The sequence below is a fragment of the Protomyctophum parallelum genome (genome assembly GCF_964188405.1).
Source record: "Protomyctophum parallelum genome assembly, chromosome: 1".
Taxonomy (NCBI): domain Eukaryota; kingdom Metazoa; phylum Chordata; class Actinopteri; order Myctophiformes; family Myctophidae; genus Protomyctophum; species Protomyctophum parallelum.
In genome coordinates, this window is record NC_139697.1 from 96,017,991 (window position 1) to 96,036,034 (window position 18,044).

The 18,044-nt window shown below is 41.0% G+C and overlaps 2 protein-coding genes across 2 annotated transcripts; both read left to right on the forward strand.

Moving 5' to 3' along the window:
- Positions 1–455: 455 nt before the first annotated feature.
- Positions 456–10,030, forward strand: LOC310855725 (interferon regulatory factor 9-like; the record flags this gene model as incomplete). The annotated part of the gene is made up of 5 exons (XM_083760848.1): positions 456–559; positions 2,789–2,855; positions 3,848–3,967; positions 7,584–7,746; positions 9,993–10,030. Exons 2-5 carry the CDS (start codon positions 2,793–2,795, stop codon positions 10,028–10,030), a joined length of 384 nt encoding a protein of 127 aa, XP_083616974.1. The 5' UTR covers positions 456–559; positions 2,789–2,792.
- Positions 10,031–12,790: 2,760 nt separating this feature from the next.
- LOC310855736 (uncharacterized protein) lies at positions 12,791–17,644 on the forward strand (the record flags this gene model as incomplete). The annotated part of the gene is made up of 6 exons (XM_083760859.1): positions 12,791–12,878; positions 13,415–13,567; positions 13,698–13,757; positions 14,002–15,138; positions 15,831–16,049; positions 16,256–17,644. The coding sequence occupies 5 exons, from the start codon at positions 12,791–12,793 to the stop codon at positions 16,046–16,048; spliced, it is 1,656 nt and encodes a 551-aa protein (XP_083616985.1). The 3' UTR covers position 16,049; positions 16,256–17,644.
- Positions 17,645–18,044: the final 400 nt, after the last annotated feature.

An 18,044-nucleotide genomic window follows, 5' to 3' on the forward strand; every position in this document is an offset into this window, starting at 1 on the left:
ATTGTAGTAGGCTACCTGCAAATGCAGAAATTCAAATTTGGACTGTTCCCCACTTTGCAATTGTGACAGCTAGGCACATCTCTATAACATGTTTCACACTATGATGCATATCCTTCTACTATAATGGAAAGGGGGAGCAAACCAATATGCCTGTGTATCAGTCCGGCTTCTCCTACGAGAGAAGTTCAGAAACCCATCTTGCAGTGACATGATACAATGCATTTCCCCCTAATAATGTAGCCTGCTTCGGTACCCAAGCCTTTATTGACTAATAACTCTGCTGCATAGTATTACGCTATACGATGGCTCCACCTATTGACAGTTCATGGTACTGCATGGTACCGTGGTACGTACGCTCCAGCGCTAGTGCGCATGTGCACAACCCTATGCATGTTTCCATAGGCGGCAGCTGCTGCTAAAATCCACAGAAGAACATAAGAGGAAGTTTGTTAAAACAACGTGGAGTCTGACTGTTGACACTTTAATATCAAAGAAAACTAAAACAGCGTATCGCAGCAGGAGGACGTTTGTTAGCAGCTCAACCACTGAAACACAGCAGGTAAGATGTAAAGATGAAGTGAACTATAATTCATGTTGAGTCTAGCTCATAGGTTAGCCCCTTTCGGGACCCTCCAAGCAGTAGCATTGGGTCCTGCTTGGAGGGCTAGCCCATAGGTCTAGCCTCGGCCTGCGAAGAGATGTGTTGTGTTGCTGTTGCCTGCCCTCTATATTTAATCTTTATTTTAGAGTCATCATTGAAGATGGAACATAATTTTATCGAATTACTCTAGCTGATTTAGCTTGTTATAAATGTGATGTGATCCATAACACTCGTAGGCTATAAATTGGTGTGTTACATAACTTGCATTTGATTGATTGATTTATTTATTAACAGTTTGCAGAATTACAGTACATTTCAAGCACAAACTCAATACAAAGACTTAAGCGTTACACTTGTTTAATTACAAGAGGGTCCACCATGTTCAATTCATAAAAATATGTTGTTGTTGATCTCACTATAAAGTAAAGTAACTCGTTTAAAACAAAATCAATATTTTATAGCATTCGAGAGTGAGTGCTTAACACCCATCAGATATCATGAGGTGCAGTAATGAGGTGCAAACCAGAACCCACCTCACCCCTGCCCACTTTGACAGGCTGGGATGGCTGACGACAGAGTACAGCATCTTGCAATGGGTCTGGTCCACAAGATTCGATACACCACCAAGATACCCATGTACCTGTCTAGATACTTCCTTAATGTAAACGAAGTCCACACCCACAACACCAGAGGGAGTGCAACAAACCATGTACAACCCAGATTCGGCACAAACAAGGGACTAAATTATTTTCGCTCCTATGCCACCAAAATGTGGAACGCCCTACCAACAGTCATTAAGACATGTGAATCCCTTGACTCCTTCAAAACCGCTCTCAAAGGGCACCTACGGACGGCTGCAATTCGAAACTGGCCCCTGTAAAATATGAATCCCCCCCCACAGATGAATTTGATGAATTGAACATGGTGGACCCTCTTGTAAACAAGTGTAATGCTTAATTAGGTCGTCCACTCACAGTTAACAGTCTTTGTATTGAGTTTGTGCTTGAAATGTACTGTAATTCTGCAAACTGTTAATACATATTTCAATCAATCAAAGAAAAAGTAGCCTAGTCTAAACCAGTATGACCAGAAGTCTCTTTTTTACCTCCTCTATGATGATTTCCTGTTTTGACTATATAGTTGTGTATATTCGTACTTCTCTAAATGTTTTGATTAATTGAAAATGGTGGGCCCTAGTGTAATGCTTTATGGTGTCGTCCACAGATACAAATGTAATGTAATGTTAATGCGATTGTCAAGTGAACTTAGAGCCTCCTTGTCTTCATGCCCCAGACATTTGAATCCTTACCAACTAAACATTTGTCATGCTGTAGTGTAGTCGTTCTTAACCTTTATTTTCAGGCTGCGATCATTATCATTTTCAGGCTGCGAACATGATCATTTTCAACTGGGGACCGATCTGGGGGATCTTATATTTTGATTATTAAAGATATATTCAGTGATTTCACTTAATTCAAATATCACTTATTTTTTTGTTTTGTAGTGATAATCCTCCCTACTATAGAGTGTGCTGGCCATATAAGGAGTTCCTCCCTGTCCCCAGTTAACCCCTGGGGGTCAAAAAACCTTAGGTTTCGTTTTTGACGAAAGGCTGGGTCCCACAGCCAAAAACGAAACCTAAGGTTTTTTGAGTGAAATCACTGAATATACCTTTAATTTATGTATTCATTTTTGTCCAGAATTGCAACATTTTTGTGATTTACATTTACATTTTGTCTTTAGATTTTTATTTGTATTTTCTTTTCTGTCTACAAAAAGCCCAAATCAAAACGGCTACTATTCATTTGGTTATTACTTATTTGTATCCTTTAGTCTTCCATTTCTCTGCTTGCCTAAGGCTTGTATCATTTATTTAGGGAGACCACCCGACTTGGTTACTGTACATATTTCTTTATTTCGTTTATATGATGGGTTTTTTGCATAGTATTCTGTATATTTATTAGAAAAAAACAATGAAAGAATGAAAACAAATAAAACAATGCATATAACAATTAACAAGTTTAAAAACGCATCAGCTTGGAAATACAATTCGGAACAGGTGGGCTTTCAGTGCGGATTTGAAGGTAAGAAGTGAGGGGGCGTCTCGGATGTGTCTGAGTATTCAATCAATCAATCAAAACGTTACGATGCTAATGACGCATGAGTTTTTACCACTTTTCTTTTTAGAGTCATGGCATCTGGGAAGGTGAAGGTCCGCTCCACGCGTAAACTGTGCTCCTGGATTGTAGATCAGGTGAGTTTAGATAAAACAATGAACAGTAGTAACTTGGTTCAACCAGTGCCACCATATTGCCTAAAACAGGGGTTTTCAACAGGTGGTCCATCCATGGACCACCATGGTATTGCATGTGGTCCCTGACCATGCATTTAGTAATGTAGCAAAGTGATATATATATATATATATATATATATATATAATTTATTATTAAAATAGCCGATCTACAAGATCATAATGTGTGGATGTAGATCGGCTATTTTAAAATATTTTTCAAGATAGTTAAATATGGCAAGTTTAGGGATAAAGGTTAAGGCACGCCCAAGATAGGACCACATGTGTCTGTACTGTATATCAGTTAAGTCTGTGGACCATCGTTTGAGAAACACATGGGATGCATTCCATAGCAAGTGTTAAGAAAGCACTAATCTTAGCTCATATCCCATTGCAACACAACAGTGGTCCCCAGGTTGATTCTTAGTCAAGGTGGTGGTCCCTGCCTGGTTCAGTTGAAAACCCCTGGCCTAAAATGAAAAGAACAAATGTTTTCAGTACAGATAACATTTTTGATTTCATAAAATACAAAAAAAAAGTATTTACATTTGCAATGGTCAGGACTATAGTACTATAGGTGTGTTAAATCGTGTATTTCAGTGGTTCTCAAAGTTGGGTCCTTGAGGGGAGTGCCAGGGGGTCCCCAGCAAAATGTGTTAATACAGCATCACAATCATCTTGACCACTTCATTCATTTATATGTTGGCCATTCAAAAATAGCTATGCTGCAAGCTTGTACGGTACATCTGCTATTTCATTATTAACTTTTCTTTTCTTTAACACATCTTTTCTTCTGGGGGTCCATGGTACAAAACCTTTTCAGATGGGGGTACACTACTCGGCCAAATATATATCAATGTGGGGGTCCTTTTGCATGCACTGGTGTGATTGAACTGTGTTCGTACGTCTTGTGTTTCGTATATGGCTGTTGATGGCGGTGATGTTTGTGACTCCAGGTGAACAGTGGGAAGTATCCAGGCCTGGTGTGGGACGATGAGGCCAAGACCATGTTCCGTATCCCATGGAAGCACGCTGCCAAGGGGGACTTCAGTCACGAGGACGCAGCCTTCTTCAAGGTGCACGTATAGGGTTGGTTGGGCATCCTCTGGGATTTGAAGGATTCCGGTGTTGTCGGACTCATGACTGTAGGACTGTTGGTATGCCTAACCAACATAATGCACCCCTTCTTTTAACCCATTCTGGGCGGGAACCCCTTTTGGTGTTTTAACTAAGCATTATGTAATACTTTAGCTGTTGAAAAATAGCAGATCTACAAGCTCGTAGCGCGCCACTCGGGCTATGAGCTTGTAGATCTGCTATTTTTGAAAAATCGTGAAAATGCGGCACAAATCTTTGAATATATATTCTTTCAGAAGACTTTCAGAAGACTTTTTATTTTATTTTTTACGTCAGGCCTAATACGGTTCCCTTTTAATGATTCATATATATTTTAAGAAATGTTAGATTTAAAATTCCATCATACAATATTAGTGTACAAAAGTTGTAATGGTTCTCAAAGTGAGGTACAGGGATCCTCTGAGTAACTTCAGGGAGTCCCTCCTAAATGGACACTTCCTTCAGGGAGTCCCTTCTAAATGGACACTTCCTTCAGGGAGTCCCTCCTAAATGGACACTTCCTTCAGGGAGTCCCTTCTAAATGGACACTTCCAAGTATGTAAGTGTACAAATTAAACGGGTCCATTTGGTCCATCCGTAAACTCAGATTCATGGTCGTCCTTGAAATGTAAACGTTTTAGAACCACTGACGTCTGACGGTGTGATAGAGTTCCTCTGATTCCTTCGTTTCTGGATCCCAACTCGAGGTAGAAAGAAAGAAAGACAAATATTGGAAACACTTTATTTTGGGCCTACAAGGCATTACAATCGCATTTATTATGCACTTATCATAGCACAACTTATAACAATGTTTATGCCGTTTTATAAGCCCTGCCATAATGCATTATAAGCTCAGCGGTGCAGTGCATTATAACTACCATGTAACATAGTCCATTCTAATAGAAGTGCTACTATTTATGATAATGTAGTTAATATTTGATTGATATTGGATGACTTAGATCAGGGGTCTTCAACACGGGGTCCGGTAGAGTTACTACAGGGGGAGGGCGCCAAATCTTTGTGTGATAGGAACTTTTCTTCTTTTTTTTAAATCCCTATTCTGAGTTAACTTTATCTGAAGATGTTGTGGGTTTGTAGATTGCAAGTTTTCTAAGTAGTAACAGTCTGAAAATACACATGAATCCAGCCACATTACACAATGACAGTGCTGTTATGAAGTTATCTATGAAAAAGTTGAATCCGCAACACGATGAGTTTGTCATGGCTGCTGCTGGGGCAAATTAAAATAATTAAAAGAAAATTCAACTTTTTCTATAGACTTCTGTTAACCCATTTTAGGCGGGAACCCCTTTTGGTGTTAGCATTACGTTATGCTTTAGCTATTGAAAAATAGCAGATCTACAAGCTCATAGCGCGCCACCGAGTGGCGCGCTACGAGCTTGTAGGTCTGCTATTTTTGAAAGATCGAAGAACGACTGACATAGATTGATTGATTGATTGATTTAAATATTTATTAACAGTTTGTAGAATTGACAGTACATTTTAAGCACAAACTCAATACAAAGACTGTTAACTGTGAGTGGACGACCCAATTAAGCATTACACTTGTTTACAACAGGGTCCACATTGTTCAATTCATCAAAACATTTAGAGACATACAAATAGACACTTCTATGTAGTTAAAGAACAGAACAGGAATTCATCATATAGGAAGCAAAAAGGGAAAGGATACATATACAGTGAGGGGGAAAAAGGGGGGGGCGGTGGGGGGGATTCAGATTCTACAGAGGCCAGTTTCGAATTGCAGCCATCCGTAGGTGCCCTTTGAGAGCGGTTTTGAAGGAGTCAAGGGATTCACATGTCTTAATGACTGTTGGTAGGGCGTTCCACATTTTGGTGGCATAGGAGAGAAAATAATTTAGTCCCTTGTTTGTGCCGAATCTGGGTTGTACATGGTTTGTTGTACTCCCTCTGGTGTTGTGGGTGTGGACTTCGTTTACATTAAGGAAGTATTTAGACAGGTACATGGGTATCTTGGTGGTGTATCGATTATTGTGGACCAGACCCATTGCAAGATGCTGTACTCTGTCGTCGACCCTAAGCCATCCCAGCCTGTCAAAGTGGGCAGGCGTGAGGTGGGTTCGGGGGGTGAGGCCAAGTAGGAGCCTGACCAGTTTGTTTTGGGAGGTCTGGAGCCTTGTTTTAAGGGGCTTTGAGGTGCTGTGGTACCAAGAGGTGGATGCATAGTCAAAGAAACCTTGTAGGAGGGCTCCTGTTAAGGTCTTCAAGGTGTTTTTTTTGACCAGTGAGGAGATCCTGTAAAGGAATCTTGTTCTTTGATTGACTTTTTTGATTACGTTGGTGGCCATTTTATCACCGGAAAGATTGGCCTCCAGGATGGAACCTAGGTAGGTAATTTCATCTTTTCGTGTGATAATATTGTCACCCACTCTAAACAAGAAGCCATCTGCCTTGCTGAGATTACTATTTGATCCGAAGAGAATGGATTCAGTTTTTCCCAGGTGTAAGGATAGTTTGTTATCAGCGAGCCAGGTGCAGATTCTACCGAGTTAAGAGCTGAGGGTCTTTTCAACCTGCAGTTTGTTTCTGTCCGAGACCAGCAGTGCTGAGTCATCTGCGAACAGGAACAAGTTGCAGTCACAAGCTGAAGTCATGTCGTTAACATATATTAGGAACAGTAAAGGCCCCAGTATGCTTCCTTGTGGGACGCCACAGCTCACTGGGAGGGGGGGGGGACAGTGTTCCGTTCACCTCCACCATCTGTTCTCTCCCCTCCAGGTAGGATTGCATCCAGCTCGTTGATGTGCTATCAAAACCAATAGCTTTAGCAGCAGTATTTTCCAGCATCCACCTCGTGTTTGATGTGGTCGCTCAAATAGAGGAGGCATGTGTCAGTGGAGTGGGATGTTCTGAAACCAGATTGGAACTCGTACAGCAATTTATTAGTGGCAAGATACTTTTCAACCTGTTCATAGACTATCTTTTCCATCACTTTCGAGATGGAGCTTAGAATAGAAATAGGGCGGTAGTTGCCGGGTTCTAATTTACTCCCTTTTTTGTACAAGGGGGTAACTTTGGCCAGTTTAAAATCTTGGGGGACCTGTCCCTGTTTGATGGAGAGGTTAACTATGTGGGTGATGACTGGAGCTATGGAAATGGCTGAGTCTCTGAGAAATTTGGAGGGAATATTGTCATGGCCAGTGGCCTTGTGGGGTTGGAGGACACTCAGTTTTTTAAGTACCTCCTCGGTTGTTACCATTGCCATTTTAAAATCATCTTTACAAACACCAAGGTTTTTGTAGAAGGCTTTGATGTGCTCTACACCAAAACGCCCAGAGTGGGAGGGCAGTTTGCTAACCAGCTTTGTTGCAATGTTTGTAAAGAAGATGTTCAAGTGGTTGGCTACATCAAGCTTGTCAGAAAACAGCTTTTTCAGAAAACTATCATTTTCAAACAGACATTTTTAGAATCTGATCTCAGGTCAGAAGGGAATAATCAATGGATGGTATAGAGCACGCTCACCGTGTTATTTGGAACCTATTGTGACATGACTGACCCCTCCTCCCCCTGTTCCTCCCCCTGTTCCTCCCCCAGGCATGGGCAGATTACAAGGGCAGACCTGTGCAAAAGAGTGACTGGAAGACACGGATGCGTTGCGCCCTCAACAAGAGCCCAGAGTTCAGTGTGGTCGCTGATCGGTCGCAGAGCTACCCTGTGCCTTACAAGGTGTACCGGCTGGTTCCCCTCAGTGAACAAGGTGAGACTGAGATCAAGCCCAGGTCTCTTTTTCTTTTGTAGCACTTGGTACAGTAAGCCTGTAGAAAGCAATACGCTCGAAAAGAAGAAAAACAATCACACCTGTGTGAACTGAGTGGTGCAACTCCCCTCTCCCCCCCTCCTCTCTCTCTCTCTCTCTCTCTCTCTCTCTCATTAGCAGGCAACAGTGCAGCACTATCTCTCTCTCTCTGTTTCTGGCACAACAGTGCCCCTACTGGTACTCATAGTCATACCACTGGTGCCCATGGCCACATAGGTAGTCACATAGGTAGGTGTACACAGACATTGCTGTTCCTTGGAGTGGTTGCACACCACTTGTGCTCATGACAACAGGATCATTGCTGGTTGTAGGAGTGTGGTGCCCCCTACTGGTATAAATAAGTAACATACTCATGCTCACTTATACATACAGGTACACACACAGGTACACGGACATTGCTGGATGTAGGAGTGGTTGCACCACTAAAAAAAAAGCAGAGAAGAGTACAGTTTTATACAAATACAATGCTAAGGGTTGGACCCAAGAAAGCTTTGGGGACCTTGAGAACTCATATTTCATAGAATTCATACATACTATGATTTAATAGCTCTACGGAAGCTTTATGGGTCCATTCAATATTAGTATTAATATGGAATATGGTGCCTCAATTAGGCAAACTAAGGCACTAAGGAAAATTGTAGAGCACATCTCATACACATGGTGTGCCTTGTTTTTTGGGTGGCATATAATTATAGGCAAACATAAAAAAAAAGAAAACAAATATACACCTGTGTGTGTGTGTGTGTGTGTGTGTATTCAAATAAATCATAGTGTGTAAATCAAACTGTGCCTTGCCGATCTAGAGTTTGTCCCTTATACGGCCCTCATACATATGTCACATCGCTAATCTGTCTGACCGATATGTCTGAGTCAGGGGGCTTTGTCAAAGTCATATATGGGCATAGCGGTCGGATCTGTGGCTCTGGACAACCAGTTTGTTTATTGTTATGTTGACTGTTGAGTCATAGCAACATGCCTATATATGGCCGTATCTGAATTTATTCATGGTTATATCTGACTCAGTGAGGCGGCCGTGATCCGGATACGGATAGTATAATATGGAGCATTAACGGCTGGTAAGGCGTTTGCCAGTCTAACCAGAAGGACGCCATGCCAGAGTACAGTATGAACAATCTGACGGTTACAACATGCCAGTCTTAACCCATTCTGACCTGAGATCAGATTCTATAAATGTCTTCTACATCCTGACAGTTTTCTGAAAAAGCTATGTTTCTACGTCAGTCGTTCTTCGATTTTTCAAAAATAGCAGATCTACAAGCTCATATCGCGCCACCGAGTGGCGCGATACGAGCTTGTAGATCTGCTATTTATCAATAGCTAAAGCATAACATGATGCCAACACCAAAATGGGTGCCCGGTCAGAATGGGTTAACCACAAGGACACCATGCCAGCCTACAGTATGAGCAATGTGACGGTAGCCCCCCCCCAAAAAAAACATGTTTCCCCCCTGTTGTTCATTCAAGTGATTGAACTGTTGGTTCTATTGGGTCAGGAGTGATTGAACTGTTGGTTCTATTGGGTCAGGAGTGATTGAACTGTTGGTTCTATTGGGTCAGGAGTGATTGAACTGTTGGTTCTATTGGGTCAGGAGTGATTGAACTGTTGGTTCTATTGGGTCAGGAGTGATTGAATTGTTGGTTTTATTGGGTCAGATGTGATTGAACTGTTGGTTCTATTGGGTCAGATGTGATTGAACTGTTGGTTCTATTGGGTCAGGAGTGATTGAATTGTTGGTTCTATTGGGTCAGATGTGATTGAACTGTTGGTTCTATTGGGTCAGGAGTGATTGAACTGTTGGTTCTATTGGGTCAGATGTGATTGAATTGTTGGTTCTATTGGGTCAGATGTGATTGAACTGTTGGTTCTATTGGGTCAGGAGTGATTGAATTGTTGGTTCTATTGGGTCAGATGTGATTGAACTGTTGGTTCTATTGGGTCAGGAGTGATTGAATTGTTGGTTCTATTGGGTCAGATGTGATTGAACTGTTGGTTCTATTGGGTAAGATGTGATTGAACTGTTGGTTCTATTGGGTCAGATGTGATTGAACTGTTGGTTCTATTGGGTCAGGAGTGATTGAATTGTTGGTTCTATTGGGTCAGATGTGATTGAACTGTTGGTTCTATTGGGTAAGATGTGATTGAACTGTTGGTTCTATTGGGTCAGATGTGATTGAACTGTTGGTTCTATTGGGTCAGGAGTGAAGGAGAAGAAGAAGAAGAAGAGTCTGGAGGAAACCAAACAGACTCAGAACATGTGGCCCAGCGAGTCAGGAGGTCAGGATCCTCTGTCCTTTGTCCAGATCCTGAATATCAAGGAGGAACCGGTCACACCTCAGCTGGTGAGTTTGTGGGTATTACCCGGGAAAAAAAGGGGAAGAAAAAAAAATATATACAGCTCCATCTATTTTGTAAAAGTAAATTTTCTTCCGTAATATAATTGGTCGACATTTCTCTTTCAAAAAATATATTTTTTGATTTTCATGAGCTTTTGATTGATTGATTGAAACTCAATACAAAGACTGTTAACTGTGAGTGGACAACCCAATTAAGCATTACACTTGTTTACAACAGGGTCCACATTGTTCAATTCATCAAAACATTTAGAGACATACAAACATTTAGAGACATACAAATAGACATTTCTATGTAGCTAAAGAACAGAACAGGAATTCATCATATAGGAAGCAAAAAAGGGAAAAGATACATTATACAGTGAGGGGGAATGGGGGTGGGGGGGGGTGGGGGATTCAGATACACCATACACCGTACACCATAATCATCAAGATTAAAACAAAAAAAGGTTTTAAATACTTGAATGAATTGAGAATATATGCAAATTTCACTTTTTGAATACTATTACGGAAGAAAATTTAATTTTACAAAATATTCTAATTCATTGAGATGGAGCTGTATAGGCTATACTGTATATATAAAAAATAAATGGAAAAAAGAAGAAGATTATATATATATATATATATATATATATATATATATATATTTATTTATTTCCGGACAGATTGGTGCTCAAATAATTGCAATTAACAATTTCATTGTTTGTCTGTCGTTGAACATTGGAACACTATGAATAGACATTGCATTTCTGTTTGGCTAAAAGGCTGCACAAACTATAGTAGGGCAACAAATCACTGACATAAATGATTTACATAATCGAAACAACATTAATAGTGTAAATGGTCGATCTACAAGCTCAAAAATGTTTGAGCGTGTACTGTACGTAGCTCTATTTCCACAATTGATGAAGATTCAGCAAAGAAAATATAATTTCATGCTCAGGCCTATTCATGCTCTCGTGTTTTTAAGTACAGTAACTGTTTTTGCTTCCAGTGCGTTGAGGACGTCCTTCCAGGAAGAGAGGTGAATGTGGAAACACAGGAACCAGCCCAGCAGATCAGCACCATGCAGACAGAAGGATGTACGTAACGTTCATTGTTCACGTTCATGATTAGTCATTTGCTTGATTCAGTATTTAGATATTTCATGATATTCATTTTAGCTGCCCAGGGCCCCTTCCTATACAAACCCATTGTAACTTCATTTTAACCATGGAGATTCATCGGAAAACACCCATCCTTGGTTCTGGTGACTCATATTGCCCTGCTAATCATTTTGCTAATGTATTTTTCATGGATCCTTTTTTTTTATTTTTTATGCAATGCTAGTGCTGTCTACGTAACATGCTATACGTCTGTTTAAAAATACTATCTAAGTGTACATAAAGTGCTATATTTAAAATACTATCTAAGTCTACATAAAGAGAGAGAGAGAGAGAGATGCACCACTCAGTTCACACAGGTGTGATTGTTTCCTTTTCTTTCAGGGACCAGCTGCAATACTCCCATGAACCACCAGGGGTCCGGGGACAGCCTGTTGACAACCCTAACTATAGAGGGTTAGTGTGTGTCTCCTTTGGAGGAGAAATTCAATACACATTACTACTGGCATTGCTATTTTAAATCCAACCACCTTATAAAGGTGAATCTTTGAATATATATTATTTCAGAGCGAACGTTTTTAACCCTTCATGGGAGGTCACTGGAACAACATATTTTCAGATGGGGGTCTGTGGCCAATTACGGATAACTCTGGAGGTCCTTGACATGAAAAAGCTTGAGCACCACTGACAGAAACATAGGTTTTTCAGAAAACTGTTAAGATTAAGAAGACTTGACGGGAACGGCTCAGGCTGTTACCCGTTTCAAGTTTGAAAACGGCATTAAAGTTTTGATCGTCCACATTGCGGTTATGTTAATTGTGCATGTAGTCCAGACGAGAGCAGTGGGGCGCTCCAGACACCCAGAGAAAGCTGCCTGTAGTGTACTGTAGGCTATATTATGCACGGCATGTAAAATGCATATGTGGCATTGTGGCATAATCATTCAGTATAGGCTACTGGGCATAATCAACTGTAGCTGATGTTTTTCTTTCTTTTCATCATTGCAATTTTAATGATTTTACATAGGCCTACTAATATTCTCATAACTACCCTCTTCTGCCAGAAGTAGGCTACGAAGTATACATAAGCATGAGATTCATAGTTTGCCGATCTTAAAGCTCACAAGGTGGCATAACCATGCATTGTGAACTTATGAGTTTGACTTTGGCGATTGAATATATTCGCCGGTGCGCAACACCGCTGAATGTCAGATAATTGCTCGTTAATAGATTGATTTCACCTGCTGCCTGCACAGCGCTAAACGTTTTTGCCTAATCTGCATCTAGTTAACAAGAGAAATTGCACATAGGCTATACAAAAGTATAAAAAAGAGGAATTAGAAACAGTGAAAACAGGCCGTTTTATAGAGGAATATGGACAGTAAACGATGTGTTTATCCTACCTGGGGTCTCTCAATGCAAAGCCGTTTTTATAGTTACACAAAGGCTTTACCGTGACATTATGGCTGCTTGCTTGCAAAGAATATAATTTAGAGAGCAAGTTAAAGCATGCAAGCACCTTCAGAATGTTTATTTCCACCCAAGAAGACGAAGCACTTTGACGAGTTCCATGCTGCTGTGCAGTGTGCACTGTGCAGTCAGACCTGCCTGAGAGGGACAGACAGACAGTGGTGACTGCCTATCTTTATAGCCTATACTAATCTATTCTACACTACACCATTAGTAACAATAATGTAGATCATCTGATTTTTTTTCTTGTCTTTCCAGATTGGTAATCACCATATTTATTTATATCTGTTCTCCGAAAATAGCTCATCTACAAGCTCACATGGTTGCAGATCGGCGATTTTCAGAGAAGAGATTTATAGACATTATGTGCAAATATAAAATAGCTGTGATGCTGGAGGTGGAAAGTCTGGTGACGTGAGGTTAGTTTGGAGGGGGCGAGGGGACTATAGCGTCACCGTTTCAGAAAATAGGCGGCATTCGCTGTACACACGGAGACGACAAAGTCGTGTCTCCAAAGTTTGCCACTCTGGGAGGTGCGCTGAGGCTAGATTGGTCTGGCAAACTCCCTGCATACAGACCAAACCTGTTCTAAACAGCTGGAAGAATAGTTTTACATGTTAGGAATCCACTATTCACTATATCATATTCTGTTTCTGCTCCTAGAAATCCTGCACATGGCTTCTGAACAGGAGAGGAACCCCAGTCCGCTCCAGGAGGAACCAGAGCCTATAGCGTCACCGTTTCAGAAAATAGGCGGCATTCGCTGTACACACGGAGACGACAAAGTCGTGTCTCCAAAGTTTGCCACTCTGGGAGGTGCGTTGAGGCTAGATTGGTCTGGCAAACTCCCTGCATACAGACCAAACCTGTTCTAAACAGCTGGAAGAATAGTTTTACATGTTAGGAATCCACTATTCACTATATCATATTCTGTTTCTGCTCCTAGAAATCCTGCACATGGCTTCTGAACAGGAGAGGAGCCCCAGTCCGCTCCAGGAGGAACCAGGTTAGTTTGGAGGGGGCGAGGGGACTATAGCGTCACCGTTTCAGAAAATAGGCGGCATTCGCTGTACACACGGATACGACAAAGTCGTGTCTCCAAAGTTTGCCACTCTGGGAGGTGCGCTGAGGCTAGATTGGTCTGGCAAACTCCCTGCATACAGACCAAACCTGTTCTAAACAGCTGGAAGAATAGTTTTACACGTTAGGAATCCACTATTCACTATATCATGTTCTGTTTCTGCTCCTAGAAATCCTGCACATGGCTTCTGAACAGGAGAGGAGCCCCAGTCCGCTCCAGGAGGAACCAGAGCCTCCACACATTAAAAAGGAACAAGAGGAGGTACTTCTAAGACCAGAGGAGCCTGATGGATCAATGTTGACATTACTAGCAGCAAAAACTGAAGGTGAGGAGGAGGAGGAGGAGGACAAGGAGGATGATGGAGAACAAGACATGTCTTCCCACTGCTCTGAAGTTGAAGTTGAACTTGAATCTTCTGACACTTCTGACACTGAAGTCACTGAAGACAGTGATGACTGGGAGGAGACCAGTTTAGACGTTGACGATGAACGGTGTAGCAATAGTTCCAATGAGTCAGGTTACCTGAAGACACAGCCTATCCACGCTGGCGAAAAAACTTTCTTCTGTAAACATTGTAACAAGAGCTTCATTAACTTGGGTAACCTGAGGAGACACCGACGTATCCACACTGGAGTAAAATCTTTCTTTTGTACACATTGCAACAAGAGTTTCCGTGAGCCATGGTCCCTGAAAATACACCAGCGTGTCCACACTGGAGAAAAGCCTTTCTATTGTAAACATTGTAACAAGAGTTTCAGTCTATCGACTACACTGAAGACACACCAGCGTATCCACACAGGAGAAAAGCCTTACCTCTGTGAACATTGTGGCAACTGTTTCAGTGACCCAAGTACACTGATGAAACACCAGCGTCTCCACACTGAAAAAACGCCTTTCAATTGTAAACATTGTAACACGAGTTTCAGTGACTCAAGTACACTGAAGAGACACCAGCACATCGACACGAGAGAAAAACCTTTCAAATGTAAACACTGTGACAAGAGTTATACTGACTCATCCGCTCTGAACAGACACCAACATGTCCACACCGGAGAAAAGCATTTCCAGTGTAAACATTGTGACAAGAATTTCATTCAGTCGTCTGACCTGAATAGACACAAGCGTGTTCACACTGGAGAAAAACCTTTCAACTGTAAACATTGTGACAAGAGTTTCAGTGAGTCGAGGAATCTGAAGCGCCACCTGCATCTCCATACTGAGGAAGATCCGTTCCAGTGTACACATAGGGAGAAGAGCTTTGGTCAAGCAGATACTTTGAAAAGACATCCGAGCATCCACACCAAGGGTAAATACTTTCCACTCTAAATAAGGCAAATTAGAAAGGTCTGCCAGGTCGAGTTGCCTGCCCAGGGCCCACCCACTTTTGTCATAGCCATTTGGAATGTGAGCTGAAAATCAAAGTTATACATCTTGACCATGTGATTTTGTGTTCTGTAGGAGTAGTAGCAATCTGGTCCAACCCGGGCCTATATGTTTCATCATAAAATGTCATGATCAAAGGAAAAAAACTTCGATCGTACAAGTTAACCTTCGAGGGGGCAGAGAAAATGCACAGAAAAAATACTTTTACTTACTCACTGCGCCCTATACTGATATTGCCAAGAGAAAACCCCATAGTCAAGATTTTTCCTTTCCGGTGAAAAAGAATCCCTTTCTGGACAAAACGTGCATTTTATACGTGGGCAGGAAGTCGAGAGTACCATAGCTCTAAATACAACAGCATTAGAGCTATGGACCAGAGCTACTCTTGCACCCAGAATTGTAATACAAAATGACGTCAGACTTAAAAAATCTAATGAGCCACAGAATCCAAGGGGAAATTAATTTGAATTGTATGATGGTTCAAGGTGTATATGTGAATCGGACTGTTATAGCGCCACCATGAGGCAGATTTGGAAAAAGAAATGTATGGTGGCATTTCTTTGGTCTAGTGAGAATGTGTGTCCAAAGTTAGTTTTGTTTTGTTTTTTCTCCCAGACATCCTGCAGGAGGAACCAGAGCCTCCACACATTAAAGACAAACAGGAGGAGCTTCTTCAAAGACCAGAGGAGCCGATTGGGTCAGTGTTGACCTTACCAGCGGTGAAAAGTGAAGATAATGAAGACGTCTCTTCAAATTGTTTTGAAATTGAAGTAGAACTTGAATCTAACGCTGAAGTCTCTGAAGACAGCGATGATTCGGAGGAGACTAGTTGAGGTTAGTCTGCTTTAAACACAAGGACGGGGGCGGGTAGGGGAAACTAAGAGTTGGCATGTAACAGGGAAGCTGGAGGGCCCTCAAACAAGGAGCTGGAAAAGATGAAGGCAAGGTGTATATATCACCATTTTTAACCTGGTTTTCCCATTCTTCCCACTTTCCAATGTCTCTCTCTCTCTCTCTCTCTCTCTCTCTCTTTCTCTCAGGAGTGAGGTCCCAGTCTTCCCAGGCTCAGGTCTTCCCTTGTTCTGAGTGTCCATACACCTTCACGTCTCGGGTCTTCCTCCATCAACACATCAAGTGGGGCCATAACAAACTCTACTGTCAAATGCAGGACGAGGAAAGGACAGATCCCCTCAACAGCCCACATGTGTAAACACTGTGACAAGGGTTTCAGGCAGCCATGCAAGTGTTATGGAGACACGGTGGTCGAAAAGGTGGCCTTAAGATACACCAGCGTATCCACACGGGAGAAAAACCTTTCAAATGAGTTACCTGGTGACAACGGTTTCTATCCGTCAAGTACCTTATTGTGCCGAATATGAGACGCCTCTGATTATAAGACGACCCCCATTTTTCAAGAATCATTTGTGGAAAAAGAACATTGAATATCAAATAATCTAATACAACCCCGTTTTTTAGGATATTTCCTTTGGAAAGAAACATAGTCTTAGGCTATATTCAGACCAATAGGGTATTCTGACGAAACATCATCGAAACAAAAGAAAATCGGAACGTCCACACTAAGGGAAATAAAAATATATCCATTCGACTCTAAATTAGCTCACTGGGAAGATCAAATGAAACAGCGGTATGTTGGTAGCCATGTGGTTACTGATCCTGCCTCCATTAGCACTCATCTTTGGCGCTCTTTCCCAAGGTCTTTTTTTTATTCTTCCCTTTTTTTCTTTTAAATCCTTAAACCCAACAGTTTGTTAGCCCATTGTAATTTAGCTAAATGTTGATTTATGCCTGGTTATTTAGCTAGACCATGCAACTACCAGGCATTTAGCAGATGAATATATTGTATTTATCATTTATTATTTCATTATATTATATTCATATAGTCTGATCAAGGCTGTTCTCTTGCGCACGTCAGTGCTTTTCAGAAAAGCAGAATAACATTGCAAAGATAATGTGGTAAAAAAGATTTGATCACAAATTCTGAAGTTTAGGTGAACCGTTTAGGTCCTAAACAGTTAGTCGGCTGTCTGAAATGTACGTCAATTGAGCCTTGAATAAATTAATTCATGAATTAACCTCTAGATCTTTTGAGGAGATACTTTGTTAATAAGAGTGTAAGATGGTAATAATAAGGTTTTCACTACTGAACTGAGCTGATTCTTCAAATCTCGGAGTAAAACAAATAAGCCTTTTGAATTAACTGACTGGAGCGGAACAACGCCGGTTACTGAGATAATCTAAATAAGCAATTATGCAATTTTGTAGCTATAATTTCCCAGTACTGTCATATGAAATAAAATGCAATGTAATTAGGAAAAGGTGTTTATTACATACGATTGCATATGCATTGCAACATATTTTGATATTAATTTATATGATACAGAAACATTTCTTTTCTGACTTATAAAGAATATTTCTGCTACAGAATAACTTGTGGTATTCTTAATGTGTCACAGTATGAATATGCCATACAATGTGCATTTATAGTATTGACATATTTTAATTATTTGAACATTCATCAAATCACATTCATTGTGGTGCATTGTGAGCTTGTATATATACTGTATGCTGCCTTTTTCACCTATTTCAAGTATCATGCCCACGGATTAATTAGTAGATTCATTAATTCATATCAATAATATTGTCTTTTGTAATCTATTACGTCAATTAGTTGGACTAACTGTTGCACTCCAATTCTCAATCTACAACAATGTTGGGCAGGATCCAACACCAACAGTATCCGTCACCAACCAGTGGGAGGCAGCATTACAACAACTGGCATCTAGAAGGAGATCATAGTTCATACCCACA